The 26,674-nt window shown below is 42.7% G+C and overlaps 1 protein-coding gene across 11 annotated transcripts; it reads left to right on the plus strand.

Moving 5' to 3' along the window:
• The first annotated feature begins 1,970 nt into the window (after nucleotides 1–1,970).
• Nucleotides 1,971–19,079, plus strand: SLC25A51 (solute carrier family 25 member 51). Of its 11 annotated transcripts, none has more exons than XM_039234804.1 (5): nucleotides 1,977–2,643; nucleotides 5,741–5,824; nucleotides 6,784–6,909; nucleotides 7,007–7,064; nucleotides 14,839–19,079. In XM_039234804.1, the coding sequence occupies exon 5, from the start codon at nucleotides 14,880–14,882 to the stop codon at nucleotides 15,771–15,773; it is 894 nt and encodes a 297-aa protein (XP_039090735.1). In that variant the 5' UTR covers nucleotides 1,977–2,643; nucleotides 5,741–5,824; nucleotides 6,784–6,909; nucleotides 7,007–7,064; nucleotides 14,839–14,879; the 3' UTR covers nucleotides 15,774–19,079. The 11 variants fall into 11 exon arrangements, with proteins under 11 accessions (XP_039090744.1, XP_039090735.1, XP_039090737.1 ...); XM_039234806.1 differs by lacking the exon at nucleotides 7,007–7,064 and adding an exon at nucleotides 10,491–10,535; XM_039234805.1 differs by lacking the exon at nucleotides 7,007–7,064 and adding an exon at nucleotides 10,494–10,535.
• The last annotated feature ends 7,595 nt before the right edge of the window (nucleotides 19,080–26,674 follow it).

Raw genomic sequence — 26,674 nt, forward strand, 5'->3', positions numbered from 1 at the left:
CAAAAGAGCCAATCAAGGGCCTGGGGGCTTCTGACCAGGAACTAAGACCTGGAGGGGTAGAGGCCTGCGCTGTGGCCTGCAGCATGAAAGAAATACACCGGCACAACTCCAGACATGGGTGTTCTTGTCGGCCTGGGATTTCCTCTCTTTTGAGTCTGTCGTGCCCCAACTGTCCATTTAATTTCAATCTTTTTCCTACTCTCTAGGTTTTACCACAGGAGACTAACTCCATCCTAATCTGAAATGAATTATTTATGCTTCTGAAAATGCTGGATGCCTGCCTGATTTATTGATTTTTCAAATAATACATCTGAACAGAAATTCACGCAAGAGGGGATAAACAGAATTTTGAGTTGAATGCCCTGCCCCAACTGTTGCCTGATTTATCATTTCAAACCAGTGTGTGGCCTTGGGCGCCTGGGTGGCTCAGTCGGTTAAGCCTCCGACTTCGGCTCAGGTCATGATCTCACGGTTCGTGAGTTTGAGCCCTGCGTTCGGGCTCTGTGCTGACAGCTAGCCTGTTTCAGATTCTGTATCTCCCTCTCTCTCTGACCCTCCCCTGCTCTCGCTCTCTCTCAGAAATAAATAAAACATTAAAATTTAAAAAAACACACCAGTATGTGGCCTTGTCATCATCCCGTGGAGCCCCAAATCTACCCCTGTGCACTAATGAGATGCCAAGTGCCCGTGTCTGACAGTCAAGATTTGCCTATCAGACCCTGCCACCTGACCTTTATATCTTATCTTCTGCTACTACGACTTTCTCCACTAGTCCAAATTCCAGTCATTCAACCCAGGCCCAGTTCAAACACCTCCTACCCTCTGAAGCCATCCCTGGTTCTCTCCCAAGGGGAGAAGCCCCTCAGGCTTCTGAATTTCCAGACTCTTTTGTTTTTTATATCCTTCATTAGACTCTCAGCTCCCCCGGGGTAGCTTGGGCATGAACACTGGCACACAGCAGGTACCTCGGGAGAGTCTGCTGACATTAGGTGGCACGGTCTCCTACATCTGAAGCAGCAGTTAAACAGCCCGCCCAAGCGGACCAGACAAACTTTTGGAGTCTGTAGCTACAAAGCGCGCTCTGGACAAGTGGGCAGGGCAAGGCACCCACCTAGAGCCAATGCCTGACTGATGCTTCCATCCGGTGGCAGTTGCCTCTTGGACTAACCCACATCCTTCACACATATTTCAGCAGCCTCCTGAAGCGCTTCTCCTTTCCAGGCTGACCTTTCTCCTTTCCTTCAACCCCTCACACCTGTCGTGTTGCCTTCACGGTTTACAAGTTAGAGCCACGCATAATTCGTGGTGATTCCTACAAGAGCCAAAAGATGCACGCAAGGCTGGCATTACTTTTCACACAGGGATTGGGAGCTTAGGAACCAGTGACTTATCCAAGGTCACTCCCAGAAGTGTCAAGACTATTGATCTACTCAAGCCTCCTATCTCCAGGTGCCATAGAGTCCGAGACCTGCAGTTGTCTGAGGAAACCGTTTAAACGTGACTTGTATGTCCTAAAGCACACACAGGTGTTTCTCTGTGGCCTGCGGTATCGGTAGCTGACAAAAGGCCCCCCCGAGGGTGTCATGAAACCTGACAGAGGCTACAAAGGGGAGCCAGGCGGGCACTTTCAGCGCTTGCCTCTCACAACTGTCAATTCCCACTGATCCTCCCTTAGGCTGTACGCTGGAGAACGCGCTGGCTGCTTGTGGCACTGCAAGGCCACCGTATGGCGCCAAGGGAACGGGGTTCTCGCTAGGGGAGACCCAGTGCCTTACGACAGGTGTGGTGGATGACCCTACACCTGCCCGGCTGGTGCCAAGAGTACTTGCTTGGGGTCACCTGACTCTCCGCGGTTTTAGGGAGGAGCCGCGCGGCTGCGACTGCCTCACGTGACCTGACTCGGGCGGTGTCGAGCACGTCACGCCACGCCCCGCGCGCCGGGTCGGTCAAGGTCTGCGCCTGCGCGCCCGCTGGTTCGCAAGCTCGCCAAGCTGCGGGCTGGCGGCTACCGGGCGCGGAGCTGGATGCCCGCTGCAATGGGTGAGTGCCGGAGGCTGGCGAGTGGGCAGCACAGGCCTTCCTCCCGGCCTGTGGGTTGAAGGAGTGGAAGCACGAAGGACGGTCTGAGGAGGCCGCCCGGCCCCGGCCCTCTGGCGCAGCCGCTGGGGCCCACCCCTCTCCGCGCGCCTGGTCGGTCCCGCGCGCGCCCTCCCGGGTGGGGCCCGAAGCCGAAGGAGCCGGCGGAGGCGCCGCGCGCGCGCGCGCGCGCAGGGTCGGTTCCTCGCCCACTCGGCTCCCGGCTTTCCCGCGGGTCCCCAGACTTCCCGGGGCTTCGCGGGGCGGGGGGTGCTGTTTGGCTTCTGGAGCGAGCCTTTCTGACGGAGGAGACTGCGTTCTTTCGGACGCGCCCCGGCCAGGGAGGTGCCTCCAGCTGTAAAGCGGGGAGGAGCTGGGCTTTGCAGGGCCAGGGGAGAGCGGCGCTGGCGGCGCTAGGACGCCGGAAGGGCCCCTGCCTTTCGGGGTTTGGGATTCCGGACCGCCGGAGACTGTTGACTGTCGGAGACGGAAGGGCCTTCGGTGATCCTGCCCAGTCCCCAACCCTCCCCCTTATCCCGGATTGGGGATATGGACCCTCAGAGGGCGGTAAGTTCAGCCACAGGCAGTGCTTATTTTACGACTCCATGTTGCATCGTGTTGTTGTACAAGGCTTTTGGGGGGGTGGGGGGCGCTGGCAGGCGGGCGATGTTGTTCATTGTGAATCTCTGTACTGATTATTTAGCCCGGAGCTTAGCTAGGTGGAGCCTATCGGTGCCTCAGCTGTATTTACCCTTTGGACATAACCTTTATTTTGCCCCGTCAGCTATACACAGCTGGTCTTAATTCCCACCCTCTGTTTCTTTAACAGTCAGCAGTGAAACAGAAGCCCTGAAAGTATGAGCGTGATGACCTTGCGGGTTCGAGCCTCCTCTGCCCTTGCTTGCAAAGGGTTCAATAAAATTAAAAGGTGCCAGAACTGGTCAGGTTCCCTTGTGGTTTCAGAGCACAGGTTAGGCACTTTGGATCTGGAGTCACCCTTAGTGCATCTAAAGAAAAAAATCATAAGCTGTTACGCTGACTGAAGGGATTTGGTTTCTCCTTTGATAAAGTAAGACTAGAGAATTGGATTTTTAAATTAGGGACGTTGCTTTTTGTGTTGTAGCAAGATCTTGTCATGACTAGGACTGGAACCCAGACTGTTCTTGTTCTGAATGCTGACTCAGACCTGCTGACTTGTGGGAGTTCACATCCTTCGAGAATTACACTTGCCTTTCCCCCAGTTTTTGCACAGACTTTTGTGCTGGGATCACATCTGGGTCCTGCTTATCCATGTGGGCTGTAAATTACAGTAAGTGTTTACACTGCTGGATTCTGCAGCAGAAGTTTGACACTTGTAGTTGGCTTGAAAGTCAACTGTGCTTCCTGTTGATCAGATAGGTTAAGTGCTTTGGGTAGCAAATAGGATAACATTATGATAAATAAGTTTTACAGGAAATTGCACAGAATTATCCATGTTAAGGAACTGAAGTATAGAGATTAGTTTAAAGAAATTTGGCCATGTTTGCAATATAGATAAACATTGTAAAATTCTAAACTCCATTGCCACAGAATACTGTGTTCGCTATCCTTGCTTGTATTGCTAAATTAAGAACAACTTCATACCATCCTGGTGTGTAGGGTGAAACTAGAGGGAAAGCTTTAGTTTTATTATTTTTCTTTTCCCATGTACATCTGTGGTTTCTTTGAGGACATCATCAGTCTCAGGAGGTTAAAGTTTAGAATGAAAGTTTTAAATCTGTGAAGTCTAGGACACTTTCATTACCTTCCTTTTCCTTTTCCAGGTCTGCTCATTTGAGATTCTAAATGTACAGTGATGTTCTTAAAATAGTTTAAAATAGTGAAATACAGTGGTCAGTAAATGGCCAACTTCTGCGAGCCATAGTTAATAACAGTCTCCATTATTACAAAGAGCTGTGACAAACTAGATGACGTAACTGTAATTTGCAAAATTTTAAAAAGTAAATCATTCCAGGGGCACCTGGGTGGCTCAGGAGGTTAAGTGTCTGACTTGAGCTCAGGTCGTGATCTCGCAGGCTGTGGGTTCCAGCCCTTTGTAGGGCTCTGTGCTGACAGCTCAGCCGCTTTCGAATTCTGTGTCCCCTTCTTTCTCTCTGCCCCTCTCCTGCTCGCACTCTTATCTCTCTCTCACTCGAAAATAAACCAATGTTTTTTAAAAAAAAAAAAAAAAAAAAAGGCAAATCATTCTAGTAAAAATTAAAAGTGAATGTGGACAAAACTTGGTTAGTCAGGTGTACAAATAACTTGGTTTGTATTATTAAGAAACAGTAAATTGTTAAACAGCTTGTAGGTGGTGACTTTAGAATTTGAAATCTATTATTATATATATAGTATATAAATGAAATTTTTTACACTCATACATTGTCATAATATATAATCATATATGCATTAATCTGCATATTCTTGTTGATTTTATTTTGTTTAGTCCTGAGACTGAATAAGAGCAAGACATTATATGGATGTAAAAGCATTTATAGGCTAAGTTGTTTTTTAAAATGTTGGTTGATCTTAGATTGGCAAATGTAGTACTTACAAGTTTTTAAATTCACATCTGTCAGCTAAAACAGTAAGAAGTAAGGATGTAGAAGACTAAGTGATTAATAATTATGAAACTCTGTACCCTGGCAAACTTCTTCTCAAGCATCTTTAGACTTTAAAAAAATTTTTTTTAATGTTTTAATTTATTTTTGAGAGAGAGAGACAGTGTGAGCAGGGGAGGGTCAGGGAGAGAAGGAGTCACAGAATCTGAAGCAGGCTCCAGGCTCTGAGCTAGCTGTCGGCATAGAGCCCGACATGGGGCTCGAACCCACGAACTGTGAGATCATGACCTGAGCTGAGGTCAGTCGCTTAACCGACTGAGCCACCCAGGCGCCCCTAGACTTTTCTTTTTTTTTTTTTTTTTTTTAATAAAAATGCCATTGGTGATAAATAGAAATAGATTAAAATGCCATTGGTTTCTTTAACTGGTTAAGAGCATAAAATGTACAAGGCAGAAAGTGTGTTTTAAACAAATTAAAAGGCTGTGGGTTGTTTGCTTTTTTTCTTTTCAGTTCTCCCCAAGTCCTATAAGTACCTACAAAAATAATGCATGATGGAAAGCTGCCATATACAAGAAGTTGTGTCTTGAATTCAGGGAAACCGCTATTGAAACGGGAATTAGCATAATAAAGTCATCAACAGGTTAATAGTTTTAAAAATTGTCTTTGGGGCACCTGGCTGGCTCAATGAGTGGAGCATGAGACTCTTGATCTCAGGGTTATGGGTTCTAGCCCCACATTGGGTGTAGAGATTACTTTAAAAAAATAAAATAAAATCTTAAAAAAAGTTGATTCTTCAAATGCTGCATGGCACGATGCTATACTAAAGATTGATGTACTGCTACATAAGAAGGACAAAGTCTGGAAGGAGGAAGTCTGTATGGCTTTTAGCAAAAATGCTTTTCCAGAAAAGCAAATCGAAACAATGCAGTCATCAGATCAAGGAGGCTATAGTTAGATATCAGAGCTATGGCTAGATATGCTAGAAGATCCTATTTCTCCAGAATGTACCAAAACAGGGACTTTTAAAAAACATTTCTTTATCCATTTTAAGTTCTGTGTTTCTTTCCCCTTCCCCTGCATTTCAGCATGATCTAGCAGAAAGATGGATGCCAGTGGCTATTTTATTTTTCTTTCTTTGGCAAGATTGTCACGGAGCCTGGATATTTCAGGTTTGTATGTATCTCTTACCTTTGCCCTGCTGTGGTCAAAAAACTTAGTAATGGACTTCATATAGTCAGCTTGCCACCACTGCTGCTTTGTTCTCCCACCAATGAAGGTCAGCTTCAAGGGGTATTTATCATCGAATCTTTTGTGACTGGAGGACAGTTGCCAGATAGTGAGATCTATCCTTGTCTTTACTGTGGGCCACAAGAAAGATGCTCTTCTCCTGAGCATAAATACAGGATATCAGATGCCGCAGAGCTGAAACAGGCTTGGATTCTGGAGCTGGGTGTGTATAATCCCAAATCAAAGCCACTGTGTTGAAGAAACAGGACGTGATACAGATGAGGCAGCCATCAATTAGACCAAAATCCTCCACAGAGAATCTTAAAAAGTAATATTAGAAAGTTGTGCTCAAAGGAAAATGTGTCGCCTTAAACACCCAGATTATGAAACGAAGAAATAAAAATAAGCATCTAACTTGAGAGATTAGAATACAGTAAACCTAGACCAAACAAGAGAAAAGAGATAAAGAGGAGAAACATTTAAAACCTGAAAAATAGTAAAACTGGTACGTCTAAGAGCTTGTTTCTTGCTGGGATGGGAGGAATGTAAATTTGACAAACTGCATGCCCCGGTCAAGACTAGAAATATTTTTTAAAAACAGCAAGTACTAGTGGCACCTGGGTGGCTCAGTTGGTAAAGCGTCTGACTTCGGCTTAGGTCATCTCTCTCATAGAGAGATGTCATCATCTCTCTCTATGAGTTTGAGCCCCACATTGGGCTCTGTGCTGACAGCTCAGAGCCTGCAGCCTGCCTTGGACTCTGTGTCTCCCTCTCTCTCTGCCCCTCCACTGATCATGCTGTCTCTCTCTCAAAAATAAATAAACAGTAAACAAAAAATTTAAAAACAAAACAGTAAGTACTATATAAGATGATCTAAATAAACCAGAATTTTTTTTTAAAGGGAATCCAGTTACCAAAATTGACTCCAGAAGAAAGAACCTAACAGACCAGTAATAATGGAAGAAATTTGAGAAAGTTACCAAAAAGCTACCATCCCCCAAAACACCAAGCCCAGATGATGTTACAGGTGAATTCCTTTAACTTTGAAGGAAAAGGTAATTTTGATAAGATTTAAATTGTTCACCAGCATAAAGAAGGAAAAGTGACAGATTCTTTTTACAAAGCCAGTGGAACACTGACACCTGAACTTGGCATGAAGATGGCACTAAAATTGGAAACTTGGTATGTTCTAGTGATGTGAAATTTTAAAATATTAGTGGATGGTATCTAGTGATACATTTAAAGTATTTCATCATGTCCAAGGAGGATTCATTCCTCTATTAGAAGGGCAAGTAATTAACAAGAAATATACTAACATTTACACCAAATAAATCCATCAAAGAAGAACAATAATAATAGTTTATCCATGTTGAATACCTCTGGTGCTCTAGACTACTCTCCTGGATACTTTACATGCAGTAACTTAATTAATTGAGCCAACCTATAAGGTAGGTAACATCCTTATTTTATAAATGAGGAAGTTAAGTCATGGAGACATTGAGGAGCTTGCCGAAGGTCACACAGTAGGTACGTGGTTGAGCCAGGCTTTGAACCCAGGCAGTTAGCTGCAGCTCTTAAATGTTATACTGGCTATGTCTCTAGTATTCATATGATCATCTCAGTAGCTCCCAAAGTTCCTGATTTAGTGGTGTTGGGAGGGGTTGAGGGTGGTTGAATTTCAGTAAAACAGGAATAAATATATTCCTTTCCCATGTTTGAAAACCCTCTAAGCCCTTACCAGTTGATCATTAGTACCAGAAAAGTGGAATCCAGTTTTAATGGGAAACAATTTCCTAGTAAATAGTGGGGTAAAGGGGCTTATATAATTAAAGATCTACTAATTCTTAGGATGAATACAGGATGAAGTTTTGGGGTTTTTAATGTAATTTATCTGATGAAATGTGATAGTTGTTGGAAAGACCTGCTTCACTCATGTTTGCAGCACAATCCTAAAGGTGGTTGGGGAAAGAAGACAGAGAAGGTTACTTGAGTGGGTACAGGTTTTATAGGGGCTAGTTGGATCAGTAAACATTTTTGTGTCGTGGTGATCTGTTTCCCTGTAAACTGTTAGGACTTGGATTATGAATACTCTGATGACAACTTCTTGTGTCTCACACAAAAAACTAGTGTCGTGTTTAACATTAATTCCTAGCAAAGTTCCCAGAAATGTCAAGAAAAATATAAAGAGGGGGTGCCTGGGTGGCTCAGCTGCTTTAGCATCCAACTCTTGATTTCGGCTCAGGTCATGATCTCACAGTTCATGAGATAGACCTCTGCATTGGGCTCTGCACTGGCAGCACAGAACCTGCTTGGAATATTCCCTCTCCCCTCCCCCTCCTCCTTACCCCCTCACTTTCTCTCAAATGAACATTAAAAAAATATATGGGGCGCCTGGGTGGCTCCGTAGGTTAAGTGTCCGACTTCGGCTCAGGTCATAATCTCCTGGTTCTCAAGTCTAAGCCCCATGTCGGGGCTCTTTGCTGACAGCTCGGAGTCTGGAGCCTTCTTCAGGTTCTGTGTCTCCCTCTCTTTCTCTGCCCCTCCCCTGCTCACGCTTTGTCTGTCTCTCTCTCTCAAAAATAAACATTAAAAAAAAAAATGTAAGGACATTCACTATTATCATAACTTAATTTTGTTCAGGAAGTATTTGTGAATCTAATAAGATAGAAAAAAGTCACATAGAGGAGAAATAAAAATAATTTGTGGTATTTTATATAGTGGAAGCTGAATCAAATCCAGTCCAAAAAACTGAGAATTTGCAAGAGGATTCTGTAAATTGGCTGGTTCTGACCTTAATACACAAGAATTGGTAGCTTTTTCGTATGCAGACAAAAAGCAGTCTGAAAATTAATTGGAAGGAATCAGCCCATTCATAATAGCAACGAAAAAGATAAACTAGACCTCAAAAATATTCAGTATCTGTATAAAAAAGTGTAAATGCTAATAAGGTTTGTAAAAAGACACAAGTAAATAGGAAGACCTCATATTCCTGTAAAGTATAGTTTAATTTTGAAAAAGTGACAGTTCTTTAATCTGTAAAGTCACTTTCTCTGTAAAATACCAACAAGATTTTTGAGAGGAATGTGACAAACACTAAAGTTTACCAGGAAAAGCGTGAGAGCCAGGAAACTGAGAATTCTGAGAAGGGTATGAGCAAGTCCTACCAGATGGTGACACGTGTCCTGCCACCACTGTGGGTCACAGCAGGTTGGCACTAAAGAAGTGCTGGGCTGCTCCCGGGGCAGAGGTAGTGTGGCGGGAATGTGCACATGCCTGTGGGCATTTAGTTTCTGCTCCCCAGTCACTTCCAGAGGTATCTCTTCTCTGCCTCGAGCCTTACTCTGCCGTTCCACAGGTCACAGGATGGATGATAAAGCCAGGAGAGGGAAGCAGCGCATGGGTTACTCGTTCATAATTTTAGAGTAATGATGGCCTTCTGAGGGTATTACAAAGCCTAGAAGCCAAGATGAATAGATTTAATACCCAACTTGAGAATTTCAGTACCACAGAAATGATAAAGCAGAGAAAGTATTTGCCACAATTTGGTAAATATAACTAGGATTGATTTTTTTTTTAATATATAAAGATTTTACAAATCAGAAAAATTTTTGTGTACAGGAAAATGGATAACATGAAAATTTAGAGTAAAAGAAATCCAAATGGTCAAAAATGAAAAATGCTATATTTTAATCAGAAACTTTAAATGACAGGTGCCTGGGTGGCTCAGTTGGTTAAGCATCCACCTTTGGCTCAGGTCATGATCTCACGGTTTGTGAGTTCGAGCCTCACATCAAGCTCCCTGCTGTCAGCACAGGGCCCTCTTTGGATCCTCTGTTTCCCTCTCTCTCTGCCCCTTGCCTGCTCATGCACTTTCTTTTCTCTCGCTCCCAAAAATAAATAAAACATTAAAAAACTTTTAAATGACAAAATGAGATTTTTTTTTTTACCCAGCACATAGGCAGAAATTACAATTTAATACCTGCTACTGGAAATGGTATCAGAACTGGTACTGGCATACACATAATTTAAAGTGTAAATCATAATTTTTCTAGGGGCAATTTGGAGTAGCTGTCAAATTGAATTTGAGCCAGCAATCCCATTGTAAACATTTACCCTACAGATAAACTTGTAAGAGTTCACCCAAGCAGGGGGTATGTCCAAGGCTGCCCAATGCATCATTCTTAAAAAAAAGAAAAAAAGAAACCAAACCTAAACAAAAACCAGGGACTAAAATAGGAGATAGAATAAGTGATATGTAATACCTCCAAATGATAGAATACTGTACAATCATTCAAAATACTGGGGTATCTCTGTACTGTTGTTAGAAGATTCTAGAACGCATTGTGAGTATCACTAGTGGCAGGCTGACTGGTAAAGAGGCCCTCGCCTGAGTCAGACAAGACCTAAAGAGCCCTGAGCTAGGGCAGTGAGCCTGGAGCATGGATATGTCAATTTATTTAATTGACTTACAACTTTTTCTCTTAAAAAAATAAATATCCTTTTTTAAATGCTTAATTTCTAATGTGTACTTTTTTCCTAAAAAATTAATACGTGTTTCTTTTGTGAATTTTCATTTAAATGATTCATTTGTTTTATTGGATCTACAAGCAGCCCAACTCCAAGGAACCCAGCCTTTCTCAGTTGAGCATACAGGTGACTTCATAATTTAACTGTTTTATTACCTGCCAAAATTAGAAATATTCCTCTCTGAGCCAGGCTGTACCCTGACTACGTTGCAGTGGAACACATTTTCCTGCAGCGTTGAACCGATTGACCGTAGTGCTTAGCAGCGTTCACATGCGTTTCTGCTGCTTCCAGCGCCCCACCTGAGGGGGTAGTGTGGCTCCCCCGCTTGTGGGTGGACCGTGACGGTTGCGCCCCTGGCACTGTCAAGGAGGAGATTTTAATGGCAAGAAAAGTTTCCTGACCGCTTTTAGGACCTTCCTTAAGGGCAGAGTTTGGGCCTGCAGTGGTGTCTAGTCACCGTTTTTCTCGGCCGAGGGCAAGTTTATCTTTTCTAATAGAAACATGGAGCAGGCCAACTGGAACTCCAAAACAAAGAGACTTTAGGCCAAAGGTTGACTGTTACATATTCTTTTTAGTGTAGTCTGTCTTGTGGGGAGAGGACACACAGACCCTGGCAGCGAAGAAAAATAGCTTGTTTCCGTTTGCTTCACATGAGAAAGGGAAAAATAGTACTCCGTGTCAGAGGGTCTTGAGATCTTCCTGAGGGTCTCTCATAACACAGGTCCAAGCCTGTAAGCCCGCTTCCCCTTCCTCTGCCACCCACCCATCTTCCATCCACACGGTGATCTAGCAGAACGTCCTTGAATAATTTCTCCAGAATGTGATGCTGCTGCTCCTTTGACACAGGACCTACACCTTAGTCTGTGCTGCTTTCTTTTGCTGAATGTGCTTCACCCTATTTGCCCACATTTCCTGTCCTGCCCTGTCAGACCAGTAGTTAATGACCCCTTCCTCTGTTGGGCCTTTATATACCTTGTGCATATTTCTGTGCTTGACATTCATCACACTGTAGTCTAATGGTCTGCATGTCTTACCTGTCCTGGGGCCAGGGTTCTACCTATCTTTAGTCTCTCACATGTAGGGCAGTACCAGGAACATGGAAGGAGTTGAATAAGTTGGTTGAATTTAATTTTCTTAGTATGCTAAGAGGCCAATTTAAAATCAGGCAAAGAAAAACTTCCCAAAGAAAGTCATCTTGACAATGTTCTCCTAGAAGTCTGAATGAAACAAAATACATTCTTATTAAAAATGTAGGGAGGAGACCACTGGGAAGGCTGACATTTGTTTACTAGACCCTAAGTGCATTGCTCACAGTGCCCCCAGCATTGGGGTTAAGACTCTTTAGTTGACATTCACTTGGATTGTGCATGGTGGATGACACTGGCCTCAGTTTAAGTGTGGAAACTGAGCCTCAGAGAGATACTGTAATTTGCTTACTTTGAAACTTTGTCTTCTTGGTCTGTCACTGTTGGCCTTTTGTTATTCTGATTAGAGCTTTATTATTGTCATCTCATCTTTTGAAAACCGTTGAATAGATTGACACAAATTTAACTTGAAAAATATAGCAAAGAGGGGCACCTGCATGGCTCAGTTGGTTAGGTGTCTGACTTCGGCTCAGGTGGTGATCTCACGGTTCATGGGTTCAAGCCCCTTTGTTGGACTCTGTGCTGACAGTTCAGAGTCTGGAGCCTGCTTTGGATTTTCTGACTTCCTGTCTCTCTGCCCCTCATCCACTTGCACTGTTTTTCTCTCTCAAGAATAAATAAACATTAAAAAAAAAAAGAGAGAGACCTAAATGGTTTATCTAGCCAGTTTTTAAAAATTTATTTACCATTAAAATCCTTACATGTAGTATTTTTATGTGTGTGGTAAAAAAACACATTATGAAATTTACCATCCTAACCAATTTTAAGTGTACAGTTCAATAATGTTAAGTATTTTTATACTGTTAAAGAGCAAATCTCCAGAACTTTATTGTCTTCCACAACTGAACCTATACCCATTAAGTAGTAACTCCCTTTTCCCCCTTCCCCAAGCCCCTGTTGACCAACATTTAGTTTTCTGTCTCTCTGAATTTGACTACTTCTTTTAGGTGAAATCCTATAGTACTTGTCCTTTTCTGACTTTTTTTTTTCCAGTTAATATGTGGTAGCATGTGATAGAATTTCCTTCCATTTTAAGGCCACGTAGCGTTCCATCATATATATGCACCACATCTTGTTTACCATTCATCCGTCAGTGGATGTTGTGCTGCTTCCTCCTCTCGGCTGTTGTGAATAGCACTGCTGTGGGTGTGCGCACACCTCTCGGAACCTGCTTTCACTTCTTCGGGATTCATACCTAGAAGTGCGACTGCTGACTCCTGTGTTCTATTTTTACTTTTTTGAAGTTCTGCCCATGCTGTTTTCGTGGCTGCAGCATATTACATTCCCACCAACAGCGCATGGGGGTTCACATCTCTACCAACACTTGTTATTTTCTGGGGTTTTTTGAACAGTAACCATCCTAATGGGTGAAGTGATCTCATTGCTTTGATTTGCATTTCTCTGCTGATTTCGATGTTGAGCATCTTTTCCTATGCCTGCTGGCACCTGAGGATGTTCTACAGTTTTGTAGGTCTCTCATGTCTGGCTTAGAAGATGGATGGAGTCTCCTATCTTGTTTTATATCTCCTTTGGAGAAATGGCTGTTCAAGTCCTTTGCTCATTTTTTAATTGAGTTATTGTTGAGTAATTTCATAAGTGTGGTCTCATACTGTTGAGGAATCAAAATCAATTTAAAAGTATTTTGCCTTTGGAAGTGCCTGGCTGGCTCAGTTGGTGGAACATGCAACTCTTGATCTTGGGGTTGTGAGTTGAGCCCCGGGTTGGGTACAGAGATCACTTAAAAAAAATAAAATCTTAAAAAAAATTTTAGCCTGTTAATCTAAAATATAATAAAATTGCCATGTAGTCCCCCAGTCAAGATTATTTCTGGGCTGTAGGATTGTTCTGGATGATCCAAATATTCGAATCCTTTTGGGAAAATCAAACTTAGATGACTGGCAAGGCACATTTTAAGGAAGCAGGTGTGTTCTTGAGGGAGGGCCTTACCTTAGTTTTACTTAGTGGGCTAAGCCTGTATATTTAGGCTTCACATCTGCAGCAGTCTGATAGAGCCACTTTTTGTCCAGGGCAGCCTCCCAGAGTCCTTGTCATCCTGTGGTATGATAGCAGGCACATGAGCTCTGGAGTCAGACTTATGACACCAGCTCTACCAGTTACTTTCTGCACCTCAGACAAAAGAGAATATTGGTTATTTCATTGGTAAAACTGGGAAAGTAATGTTTACTTGCTGCAATTGTTTTGAGAATTAAATACACGAAAATGCAGTGTATAGTACATACCTGTGGGCCATCCATGACCCTGTTCTTCCAGCCTCTACCTCCCAAAGTGCATGCTCAGTGTCCCTTATCTAGAGCACCTTTTTATCATACAAGGTATTTATGCTATGATGTCTTTATTTTCCTTGGCAGTCTCTTGTTACATTGTGAGCTCCTTGCTTTTGTTTTCATTTTTTGGTTATGTTTTTGTTTAAGTTAGGCTCTATGCCCACTGTGGGGCTTGAACTCACCACACTGAGATCCAGAGTTAGATGCTCTACTGACTGAGCCAGGCAGGCACCCCATGAGTTCCTTGCTTTTGAATCTCTAGCAATTTGTACAGGGCTTAGTTCAGATTAGACACTAATTAAAGTGTTAGTGAACAGAAAGAATGAATGCATGCTTTGCTATTTTATTTCTCCGCGAAGGACTTTGAATGTTTTCAGAGGGATAATGGTATATTCCCTTATGTAGTTGACAGCACATATGAACTAGTCCAGGAGTTCTCAAACTTTCTGGTGTCTCAGGACCCTTTTATGCTTAAAAAGTATTGTGGGCCCTAAAGAGTGCTTATTTATGTAGATTAGTACTTACGGTCTTAGAAACAAAAAGAAAATTTTTAAATATTCACTTTAAAATATCAGTGATAAACCCATTGCACATTAATATAGACAACACGTTTTCGTGAAAAAATAACAATTTTTCAAAAAAAGTTAATGAGAAGAGTGTTTGACAGTTTCGTAGGTCTGTGTAAAAGGGCATAAAAGGTAGGTGGAGTCTTCTCTCTGCATCTGCTTTGCGTCTGTTGGGAGAAGTTCTGGTTGAAGTATAAGCAGAAAATCCCACTTCCCACAGATACGTGGCTGGAAAAGGAAGGACCTCCTGGACCCCTGCAAGGGTCTGTGGGACCTCCAGGGGCCCTTGGCAAGTACTGGACCAGCTACTCATCTGGCCTAAAAGGAGGGAAATGTAGTAGTGTTCAAGAAGTTAGAGAAAGGGTTATGGAAAAGTTCCACGTTTTTAGCCCTATGTATAATGGTTTACCTATTGTCATTTTGTTATTTGTAGGTTAAAAATATCCTTCATGAAGAAGAAAGATCTTAAGCAACATGGTGGATTCAGAAGCTCATGAAAAGAGGCCGCCCATCCTGCCATCTTCCAAACAAGACCTGTCACCTCACATTGCAAATGTGGGTGAAATGAAGCATTATCTGTGCGGCTGCTGTGCAGCTTTCAACAATGTAGCAATCACATTTCCCATTCAGAAGGTGCTCTTTCGGCAACAGCTGTACGGAATCAAAACCCGGGATGCAGTGCTTCAGCTGAGGAGGGATGGCTTTCGAAACTTGTACCGCGGCATCCTTCCCCCACTGATGCAGAAGACCACCACACTGGCGCTTATGTTCGGTCTGTATGAGGACTTATCCTGCCTTCTCCGGAAGCACGTCAGTCCCCCTGAGTTTGCAACTCGTAGCGTGGCAGCGGTACTTGCAGGGACAACAGAAGCAATTTTCACTCCATTGGAAAGAGTTCAGACATTGCTTCAAGACCACAGGCATCATGACAAATTTACAAACACTTACCAGGCTTTCAAGGCACTCAGATGCCATGGAATAAGAGAATATTATCGAGGCTTGGTACCTGTTCTTTTCCGTAATGGATTCAGCAATGTCCTTTTCTTTGGCCTTCGTGGCCCCATTAAGGAGCATCTGCCTACCGCAACCACCCACAGCGCTCATTTGGTCAATGATTTTATCTGCGGAGGTCTGTTGGGTGCCATGTTGGGAATCTTGTTTTTTCCAGTTAATGTTGTAAAAACTCGCATGCAGTCTCAGATTGGTGGGGAGTTTCAGTCTTCTCCCAAGGTGTTCCAAAAAATCTGGCTAGAACGGGACAGGAAGCTGACAAACCTTTTCAGAGGTGCTCACCTGAATTACCATCGGTCTCTCCTCTCTTGGGGTATAATCAATGCGACTTACGAGTTCTTGTTAAAGATTATATGAAAGAAACTGTCAGTTAAGTGCCATTTATTAACTGAATAGACCTAAGAAGAATGCAATTTGGCCTTGTTCCTAATTGGCCAAATACAGGTTGGTGTCACAAGTTCAGGGCGTGATGAATTATGGGCAGAGCTGTTCTCTTTCAGCAGCAACAAATTCAGAATAAAAGGTTCTAATAGGAAAATTTAAGGGTTTTTTTATTTTGTTTTGTAATCATTATCTAAGAACTTTAGGCTAGTTGCCTGGTTAATAGCCGTCTGTCTGATGGCTTTTGACAAGGAAAGCTAATAGCCAAGATAATGGTTCTTTTCCCCAAAAGTCTTTAAACCTTCTGTATTGAAACATCAGTGGCCATAACCAGCCAGAGAAAAGGCTCTTCTTAGAGCCCTGTGAATTCTCAGGCTTCCTTCTCTTACTCCATTTCTTGCTTCTCTGCTTTTAGGAGGAGCTGCAGAGGGTGGTCTTTGTTAAACATAAGCATAAACATGGTAGGACAGAGAGGAGCAAAACACCTTATGAGGTGTAGGCTTTTCATGATCCATGGCTTGTGTTAGTTTTGAAACTAAGTACCTGTTGGGATAGTCATCATCCAGACTGTTCAGGTGTGGTAGGGCAGACCCAAGTAGCTGGTGAAAGCTCCCATTTTGCTTTCTGAGTTGGAAAGTGTTATGTTCAGTTCTGAATGTGACCTTAAATCCTTTGAATGCCTTTATGTTAATTTCACTTACTTCATTGCCAAAAGATGGGGAGACTTACATTTCGTTACAGACGTTTCATCTTGTGAAGAAGTTTCACATTAATTGCATATGGATCAAACTCTGGCTAGTTCAGTTCTTTGATTAATTGTTGCCAACTTAGTGAAGAGCTTTGGGAGTTTGGAGAGTGTTTTCACTTTGAGTCCTAGTTTCACATATTGAAGTATCCTGTTCTCGAAACTGTCCTTTAAAAAAAAAAAAAAGATAAATACTTGCATAATACTGTATTTTTGAAGTCTGTTAATGGGATTCTGTAGACTTTTCCCTCCTGGTTTCTAAGTGTTAAAGAGAAAAAAAAAAAACCTCAGGATAGCTTTCACCCCACAGTGTTAGTTATCTTTTTTATTTAACTCTTGGAATGGAGACTTCTATTAGGATTTTTACATTTTGAGAACTCAGTTTTACATTTTATCATTAAAGCAGTTTGAGGTGATAAAATCTAAATCAAGATATTTAGAGGGTTAGTTTTAAATGCTAGAAGTTCGTAATAGCTGGATAGCATACTCCTCCCTTAAATAACAGAGAAAAACTTACTTGTCAAAGGAATCAGATTTTAAAATCTTTCGCCCTGATCAGTAAGGCAGAATGCCTCCTATTTACCAATTGAATAACTAATAAAACCTGAAACATCCTAGAAAAGTGGTTTATCAATCTTAAAAATTCCCGTCTGTAAATAATGTAGTTAAAATTGCTTGCCAACATCTGACACGGCAGAGTAGTTAGGTTTCTCATGACCAAGCTGTCCTCATTCTGGGTAACTGCATATGAATATGTGCATACACTGACTAAGACAAAATCTGCGTCTCCACTGGTAGTTTACTCAGTTTCCGGGCAGATAGTCCAAAAGAGATGTTTACCTCTCAATGCACTGTGGCTGGTCACATGAACATCTTCCACCCATAAAGGATTGGGAAGCATTATCAAGCATTTTCCAGGCAGTAATGAGGCCCAGTAGCTTTACAACAGCCCTGTTTGAAAATACTGTGTTGGAAATGGCAGTTTACTTTGAAAACCAAGATGCAGATGTGAGGATTTCAGAACACAAGGATTTGACATCGAATAAACGTGAGTAGCATCTTTGGCTTATTGAATAGAGTCTGGCTTTGAAGCGGGTTGAGTTTTGGGACATGAATGACAGGCACTGGTGCCTGAGCACCAACGGGTCTGTGTAGGTGCTCGGCATCCACCTACATGAGGCAGCTGGGGCCACGGCCTGGCAGCCGGCTTCCTGTTTGTACACTCCAGTCAGACCATAGATACCCACGTTCTGAAGCACTTTTGTGAAATACAAGTGAAGTGAGAATTTGAAAAGGGGATGCTTTGGTTTCTGCAGTCTCAAACTTGTGGCATTTAAAAACAATAAATATTTTTAATGATTTTAACTCATAGTACATTTGGATTTCTTTGTCACTTTTGAAGACCAAACTGCAAATACATTACCAGGGATGGTTTTGTGTTGTCCTGTAGACCTTTTAAATTTGACAAAGTTCAGCAGAACTTGCTTATGGTAGCCAACAGCTTTGAACCTTAAAAGAAGTCAAAGCGTGTTATTAATAAGAGATTCTAACTATTGTTTTTTTACCTTCAGTGTGAACTCATAGTAGTTTTGAAAAGGCAAACATGATTAAATAAGTTTATCCGAAGAGCTTTAAAAGTGGCCTTTTTGTTACATAGGTGGCACAGACGGCTTATGAGCACAGGGCCCTTCTGGTCCTGCCTCCCATACTTGAGCTCTGATGCCACCAGGAATATGTGATGGATTCTGTATTTAACATGCTTAGGAGCCCTCAGGACTGCATCACAGAGTAAACACAACCTTTCTATGGTGGCAGATTTGTGTGTCTTTGTTTCATTTGTGGTTGGAGACAGTTGATGTTTTTGTCTCAATAATCAATATTCTTACCTTATGGTTGGTTATGTAATCACCTGCTGTATATTGTAAACTGTGCAATAAAACAGAATTGTGTACATAGAATCATCTTTGGAGACCTGAGCTTTCCTATTTCCTAGCTCGATGACAGTGGTAATACTCCGCTCTAGTGCTGTGCAAACACATAAGGGAATCCTGGGTGGCAGACAGGATGTGTGCAATGGGTCACCTGATCACGCTGTGCTGGAAATGGCAGGTCAGTGCAGATAAAATTGTGTAGTGAGGAATATGCAGGCAAAATGAAGGCGAGACAGGCCATCACATGTGAAGAAAGGGTGAGCACTCAGATTTTATTTCCTTTAAGATACTGTTTTCTCATGTGCATATAAATACATATCAAAGACTTGAAAAGGCATTCTCTTTAAATTTGAGGACTTTTCATTTTTAATACTCTTTTTTGCTTAATAGTAAGTAATTGCTTGCCTGAGTGACTCCCAAATTGTGGGGGAGTCTCCACAGGCCTCTTAAAGTTTCATTATTAAAAGCGGTTAAGCACACAAAGCTGTTTTTGTTTGATATTTTGAGTTTTGTGACAGTTTAAATGAAATCTGTTAAATGTGTCAAAGTTAACATTCTTCTTTTGGTAATTCTGTTTGGAATAAAGTTGTTTGTTTTTTTTAAGTCCATTCAATTTGGTCTTCTGTTGTGGTTGGGTTAGGGTTACTGGCACAACTTTTTTGTGGTTCAGGCTTGTCTCTGTTGCTAACCATTTAGCGTACTGCTTTGACTAGCACCTTTACCTGTTAACTTTGTAGGTAGAACAGTCCTTCATTTATCCGTCTTTGGTCAAGAAGAGTTCCAGATAACTTAGTTTTCCAGATAACTTAATTGCAAAGCATTTTTTAAAATGGTTTTTCTCAAATAAACATTTCCCTACTGAGTATAAACTTAGTAAGTTCAGCGTATCAGTGATTTCTATGGTATAGCGTGCCTTCATGTCACACCTACCCCCATGCTAAGCAGTCTGGACCTTTGTACTGAGTTTTTTATATCTACTTTTGACTTCACAGCTACGCATTTCTGTTAGGAGATTGTGAAATTATTTTAGGTGCATTGTTTTTTTTTTTTTTTTTTTTTTTAAATTTTTTTTTTTAAATGTTTTATTTATTTCTAGGAGAGAGAGAGAGAGACAGTGTGAGCAGGGCAGGGTCAGAGAGAGAGGGAGTCACAGACTGAAACAGGCTCCAGGCTCTGAGCTGGCAGTCAGCACAGAGCCCGACGCGGGGCTCGAACCCACGAACCGCGAGATCATGACCCAAGCGAAAGTCGGACGCTTAACCGACTAAGCCACCCAGGCGCCCCTTAGGTGCATTGTTTACATGTTAAATTTTAAGGTCCCCTCCCCCCTGTCTCTGGGGACAGTTGAAACTGCCTGGCGAGGACCCCAAGGTAAGGGAGCAACTGCCATAATGCTTCTAAAACTCCAGTATAGGGTTGGAATTCATTATAAACGTGGATATTCTGAACTTGCGAACTGATAAAAGGGGAGTTGTGCCTGGCATCTGATGCGATGTTGTTTTAGCCTGGCCGCCAAGGCACTGTTGTAGACCACAGAGCAAGTTTCTCAGGGTGTGGTCGGGCGCGAGCAGGGCACTTTGGATCCCTAAGAGGTGGCTGCCCAACTTTGTTTAGCATCTGAAACTTCCAGTGGGGACCTTTTTTCTAGTGAGCATATCTGATTTTGAAGTAGAAAGTTTTTTGGGTGTATTTAATCCATTTACATTTATTTTTTTATTTTGTTTTATTTTTTTAAAATAGTTTATTGTCAAGTTGGTTTCCACATAACACCCAGTGCTCATCCCCACAAGTGCCCTCCTCCATACCCATCACTCCCCTTCCCTTCCCCGCCCCCCATCAGCCCTCAGTTTGTTCTTGGCGTTCAAGAGTCTATCATGGTTTGCCTCCCTCCCTCTCGCCCAGTATTTTCCCCCTTCTTCTCCCCCATGGTCTTCCGTTAAGTTTCTCCTAATCTTCCTATACATGCAAACATATGGTGTCTGTCCTTCTCTGCCTGACTTATTTCTCTCAGCATAACACCCTCAAGTTCCATCCACGTTGCTACACATGGCCAGATTTCATTCATTCTCATTGCCATGTAGTATTCCATTGTATAGATGAACCACATCTTCTTGATCCATTCGTCAGTTGATGGACACTTAGGCTCTTTCCATGATTTGGCTATTGTTGAGAGTGCTGCTGTGAACATTGGGGTGCATGTGCCCCTATCCATCAGCACTCCTGTATCCCTTGGGCAAATTCCTAGTAGTGCTATTGCTGGGTTATAGGGGAGTTCTATTGTTAATTTTTTGAGGAATTACCACACTATTTTCCAGAGGGGCTGCACCTGTTTACATTCCCACCAACAGTGTAGGAGGGTGCCCGTTTCTCCACATCCTCGCCAGCATCTAGAGCCCTTTTATTTGCTCATTTTAGCCACTCTGACCGACGTGAGGTGGTATCTCAGTGTGGTATTGATTTGTATTTCCCTGATGAGGAGGGATGCTGAGCATTGTTTCATGTGTCTGTTGGCCATCTGGATGTCCTCTTTGGAGAAGTGCCATGTCTTCTGCCCATTTCTTCACTGACGTAGAAACTGAGGATAAAATGGGATTTATCTAAATTATCTCCCTTCAATCCATTCTGCTTATTTCTTTAAGAGTAATTCTTTAGATGAATGGATCCAGGCCCCCCTTGCCTGCCTCCCTGTCTTCGCCAGCTAAAATGGTCCTACTCAGGGGTGCCTGGCTGGCTCAGTCGGTTAAGCGGCCAACTTCAGCTCAGGTCATGATCTCATGGTTCGTGGGTTCGAGCCCCGTGTCGAATTGGAGCCCTGTGTCAAATTGGAGCCTGCTTCGGATTCTGTGTCTCCCTCTCTCTCTGCCCCTCTGCCACTCATGCTCTGTTTCTCTCTGTCTCCAAAATAAACAAAAAATAAAATAAAATGGTCCTACCTAGTCCCCACCTTCTTCCACAGGAACTTTGCCCGGGCCATGTCCCCCTGCCCTGAGCACAGCACTCTTCCCTGATCGCTCAGTAACTCCTGCCGAGGACTTCAGATCTCCACTTGAGCGTCACTTCCTGAAAGAAGCTGGCTCCCACTTTCAGGACTAAGGTTCCCCTCCTCTATGTTCTTGTGCCACCACGCTCCTGTTTTTCATAGCACTTCCTTGTTTTAATTGGACTGTGATGATTGGATGTTTCCTGCCCCTTTTGCATGGCAGCTGCATGAGGCGGGGGCTCTGCTGTAGCTTCCCGTTTCAAGTGCCCAGCCCAGCGCCTGGCACCTGGTGGAGGTCTGATGAACATTAAAGAATCAGCCAAGAGAGTGAAAGGACATGTGGATATCCAGAATCATTGCATTCTGGAATATCCCGTCTGACCTTCCTTCCTTGATGGGTCATGGAGGTTGTATAAGTACAAACCTTTACACTGCTTGAGCTGCCACAGTGAAATACCACAGACGAAGTGGCTTAAACAAACATTTATTTCTCACAGTTCTGGAAGCTAGGAAGTCCAAAATCAAGGTACCAGCAGATTTGGTTCCTGGTGAGAAGCCTCTCCCTGGGGTGCAGACTTCTCACTGTGTCCTCACATGGCGGAAGGAACTTCAATGAGCTCATCTAAACCTAATCACCTCCTGAAAGCCCCACCTCCAGGTACTGTCACATTGGGGGGTTAGGCCTTTAACATACAATTTTGGGAGTGGGGTGACCCACAGACATTCAGTCCATAGCATGTATAAGCCTAAATGATGAGCCTAATGATTATTTCCTTAAAGTAATTAGTGTTGCTGACTGCTGCTTTGTTGCTCTCGAAGTGCCATGAAGGCAGTGACTTGTTTTAATTGAGAGCAGATCGCAAACCACTTCTATAGTTTCATCGCCAACAGAAATAAAAGTTTTGGGGCACCTGGGTGGCTCAGTTGGTTAAGCATCCGACTTCAGCTCAGGTCATGATCTCAGGTCCGTGGGCTTGAGCTCCACATCGGGCTCTGTGCTGACAGCTCGGATTCTGGAGCCTGCTTTGGATTCTGTGTGTCCCTCTCTGCCCCTCCCCCACTCACACTCTGTCTCTCAAAAATAAAAAAAAAGGAAGTTTCAGTTCAGGCCCTCTTTGGGGGCACCAGTCATTATTAGTTAGCAGTTGCTTGTGGGTAAGGCGATGACTTGCTCCTAATCTGAAGCACACCAAAAACTGGCGACCACATTTAGATACATGGAGATGCTACCTTTTTGTTTCATACGACACTAGGGGAGAACTTTGTCTTTCAAGGGTCATGATAGCTACAGTAGATAGGTGGCTCCTGGTATGTAGCTTCCTCCTTTCCCTTGGGCTAAAAGCAGCTTTGGAACTTTTACTCTTCTACAATAATTGAACAAGAAATTTCCAGGTTTTGGGCTCCTCACTCCCCACTAAAAAATAGCCATAGAATTTTGAGGACAGATGGTAGGGAAAAGTGTGTATGTATGGGAACCAAGTACTTTTCATTTGTAATGTTGTGCATAAACTATGAAGGTAAAGGGTAAAAAGGAGGCGAGGGCCTGAGTTTCGAGGTGTCCTAGGTTTCTTGGGCCTTGAGAAAGCGGAGGTGAAGTCCAAAACCAGAGGTTTGCTGGTTGTTTTGAGCTCTTCAAAGTTTCTGCTCCCTGTGGTCCGGGAACAGAAAAGCATGTTGTTTTTGTGGTTGAGGGCAGTACTACATGTATTTGATTTTGTGTCAACTCAAGCTAGAGAAGAACAGAAGTCCTAATAATTACAGTTTGTCTATTATAATTTTTCCCTTGTTTATTTTGTGGAGTAAATTTGCCATGCACCCATCTGCTCAGTACTGGAAAGCTACCCTTTTAAGGACAATCCTTTTGAGTTAGAAGATTCTAGACTTGTGGAAAATACAGAGCATTTTGGCTGCCTGAAACCAATTCCAAAGTAAAAATGTAAAGCCCCGTTGATTCCCTGCTGGCTCCCAAGCTGGATTAGGTCTCCTTCTGTGACCTGTGATGACTCTTTCACCCTGGTGCGCTCTCCATGGTGTGTGTGCTGTATCCTTCAACACAGCGTGAAGACTCACTGAGGGCAGGGACTCTGATCTTTGTATCCGTCCGTGGACTAGAGGTTCTCGTAATAAATACCTATTCAGTGAATGAATCCTCTGATCCCAGATATTGTCTTTATCACTATTGTTCTCCCTGTTTCAGAGACACTTTGAATTTCTTAGGAATATCTTTTAAAATCATCAAGGAAGAATGCATATTGTATGATTCCATTTATGTGAATTTCTAGAAGAGGCAAATCTGTGCTGGAAGAAAGAAAATAGTGGTTGCCTCTGGGAGGGAGGGAGGGGAAGTAGACTGGAAGGGATGATGGTAGTAACCTATATCGTGATAGGGGTTTGGGGTACACAGGTGTGTACATTTGCCTAAACTTCGTGAATGTACCATTATTGTGCACTTCGTCATGTGGAAGATTTAAGAACAAAAGAAAAAGATGCTAAATGTTAATGATAGGTATTGCTGAGGATTTTAGGAGGACGGGTACAGAGAGCTGCAATTTATTCAAAATACCTAAAAAATTAAGATGGATTGATAGAGTATTAGACAAAGCAATAAAACAGGAAAAGATTAATGGTAGAATTGTAGTAAACAGATGTTCACCGTAAAATTCTTTCAACTTTGCTATATATTGAACATTTTCTTTTTTTTTTTTAATTTTTTTTTAATGTTTTATTTATTTCTAGGAGAGAGAGAGAGAGAGAGAGACAGCGTGAGCAGGGGAGGGTCAGAGAGAGAGGGAGTCACAGACTCTGAAACAGGCTCCGGGCTCTGAGCTGGCAGTCAGCACAGAGCCCGACGCGGGGCTCAAACCCACGAACCGTGAGATCATGACCTAAGCGAAAGTCAGACACTTAACTGACTAAGCCACCCAGGCGCCCCTGAACATTTTCATAATAAAATGCTGAGACCTATCATTAGGGGCTTTATCACAGAATCTGCCATCCCCATTTATGGACTGTTTAGTTGTTTCTGCGTGTGTGTTCTCAGACTTCCATGAGGCCACAGGATTCTACAGCCCTCCTAGCTAGAGGGGAGCGGCGGCCTTTGGCAGTCCCCACTGATCAGAGTATGGTGGCCACCTTGTCCACTGCACACAGGTTGTGCCAGGGCCAATCATCTTACTTTTTTCTTAAGCCTGCCCCAGAGGGAGGGGTCTACTCACCCCTTTAAAGGATAAGCAGAAGGATCATGATATACTTGCCAATGCATTGTAACTTTCCATAAATGCCAGGAAATCCTTTTAAAAACATACACTTATTTTTTGTATTGTGTTTTCATTTTTTTTTAAATCTTAATTTTTGAGAGAGCGCACATGCACATAAGGAGGGGAAAGGCAGAGAGAGGGGAACAGAGGATCTGAGCAGGCTCTGTGTTGACAGCAGAGACCCTGATGCTGGGCTTGAACTCATGAGTCATGAGATAATGACCTGAGCCAAAGTCAGATGCCTAATCAACTGTGCCACCCAGGCCCCCCGTATATACACTTACTAAGTGTGCACCCAAGATTATGTAATAACTGCTTAAACATAAATGCATTTTCAGAATAGATCTGATACTTTGTATTTAACTTTTAAAAAGTAATCATTTAACAATAAAATTTGTATCTTTGATTTTACCCCAAAATGAATCTTTTGTCTGGTGAAGGACTTTTTGCAAATTAATGTCAGTGCAACAGTCTAGTGTACCTGTAATTTAAATGACTTTCTTAGAGAAAGACAGATATCATAGGACTTCACTCATATGTGGAATTTAAGATACAAAACAGATACAGAACATAAGGGAAGGAAAGCAAAAATAATATAAAAACAGGGAGGGGGACAAAACATAAGAGACTCAACATACAGAGAACAAACTGAGGGGTGCTGGAGGGACTGTTGGGGGGTGTTTCTAAACGTGAGGGGCATTAAGGAGGACACCTGTTGGGATGAGCACTGGGTGTTACACATAGGGGGATTCATCCCTGGAATCTACTCCTGAAATCATTATTGCACTATATGCTAACTAACTTGGATGTAAATTAAACAGTAAGTAAAATTTTAAAAAATTACGTGGCTTTAATTGGAGACTATTTAAAAAAACTTTAAAGATGTTTTGAGTGGTCTATGCCCTGGTTAGAGTTTCAGTTGTTCCTTTTCTGGATTGATAGCAACAGTTGCAGCCGTCTGTAGCTACACCAGAGAGTGCGTTTCTGTCCCAGAGCTCCTCTTTTTGAGTTAGAAGATAAGCCACACAGCACCGAGTCTGTTTCTGAGAAGGTAAGATGATGTTTAACTTACTGCCCAGTAACTTAAATATCGTGTTAAATTAGGGAAGTTGTAGCTCTCACTGGTGGAGCCAACCTGACAGTGTCCAGGAGAATGGCATAGCTGATGGGACAAACTGGTGTTCATAATATATACCAGTCTCCAAAGTCACAATGTGCTCTTTAAAAAAAAAAAAAAAAAAGGAATGGGGCGCCTGGGTGGCTCAGTCAGTTAAGCATCCAACTTCACCTCAGGTCATGATCTCACGGTCCATGGGTTCAAGCCCCACGTCGGCCTCCATGCTGACAGCTCAGAGCCTGGAGCCCACTTCAGATTCTGTGTCTCCCTCTCTCTCTACCCCTACCCCACTCACACTCTTGTCAAAAATGAATAAATGTTAAAATTTATTTGAAAAAAGTTCTCTAAACTGGCTTCCTTTATCTACATAGAGCTCCCTGGGATCTGTCATCCATGAAAAATTAAACCCTAACTACATTTTCTGTATTTGTAGTTCTCAAATTATGGTGTCCAGATAAACAGCATCAGTTGGGATTTGGTTAGAAATGCAAAATGGCAGCTCCAACCCTAGACCTATGAAATCAGAAACTCTGGGTGTGGACCCAGCAATCTGTGTTTTCACAAGCTGTCCAGGTGACTCCATGCCTGCTAGAGGCAGAGCACCACTTTTCATGTCCTCTGCCAGAAGGGAGGGGTTTGGAGGAAAGATCAGTGGACGCCAGTTTGTGTTTTATTTGATTTTTTAAAGTAAGCTCTATGCCCAACATGGGGCTGGAACTCATGACCCTGGAGATCAAGAGTTGCATGCTCCACCAACTGATGAGCCAGTCAAGTGCCCCAAATTTGTGTTTTAAATTTGTGGTATTTAATTTGTGGTAGGTAATTTGTTACATCAGTAATAGGAAAC

This window comes from Hyaena hyaena, unplaced genomic scaffold (assembly GCF_003009895.1).
Source record: "Hyaena hyaena isolate Hyena2069 unplaced genomic scaffold, ASM300989v1 scaffold_93, whole genome shotgun sequence".
In the NCBI taxonomy this organism is placed as follows: domain Eukaryota; kingdom Metazoa; phylum Chordata; class Mammalia; order Carnivora; family Hyaenidae; genus Hyaena; species Hyaena hyaena.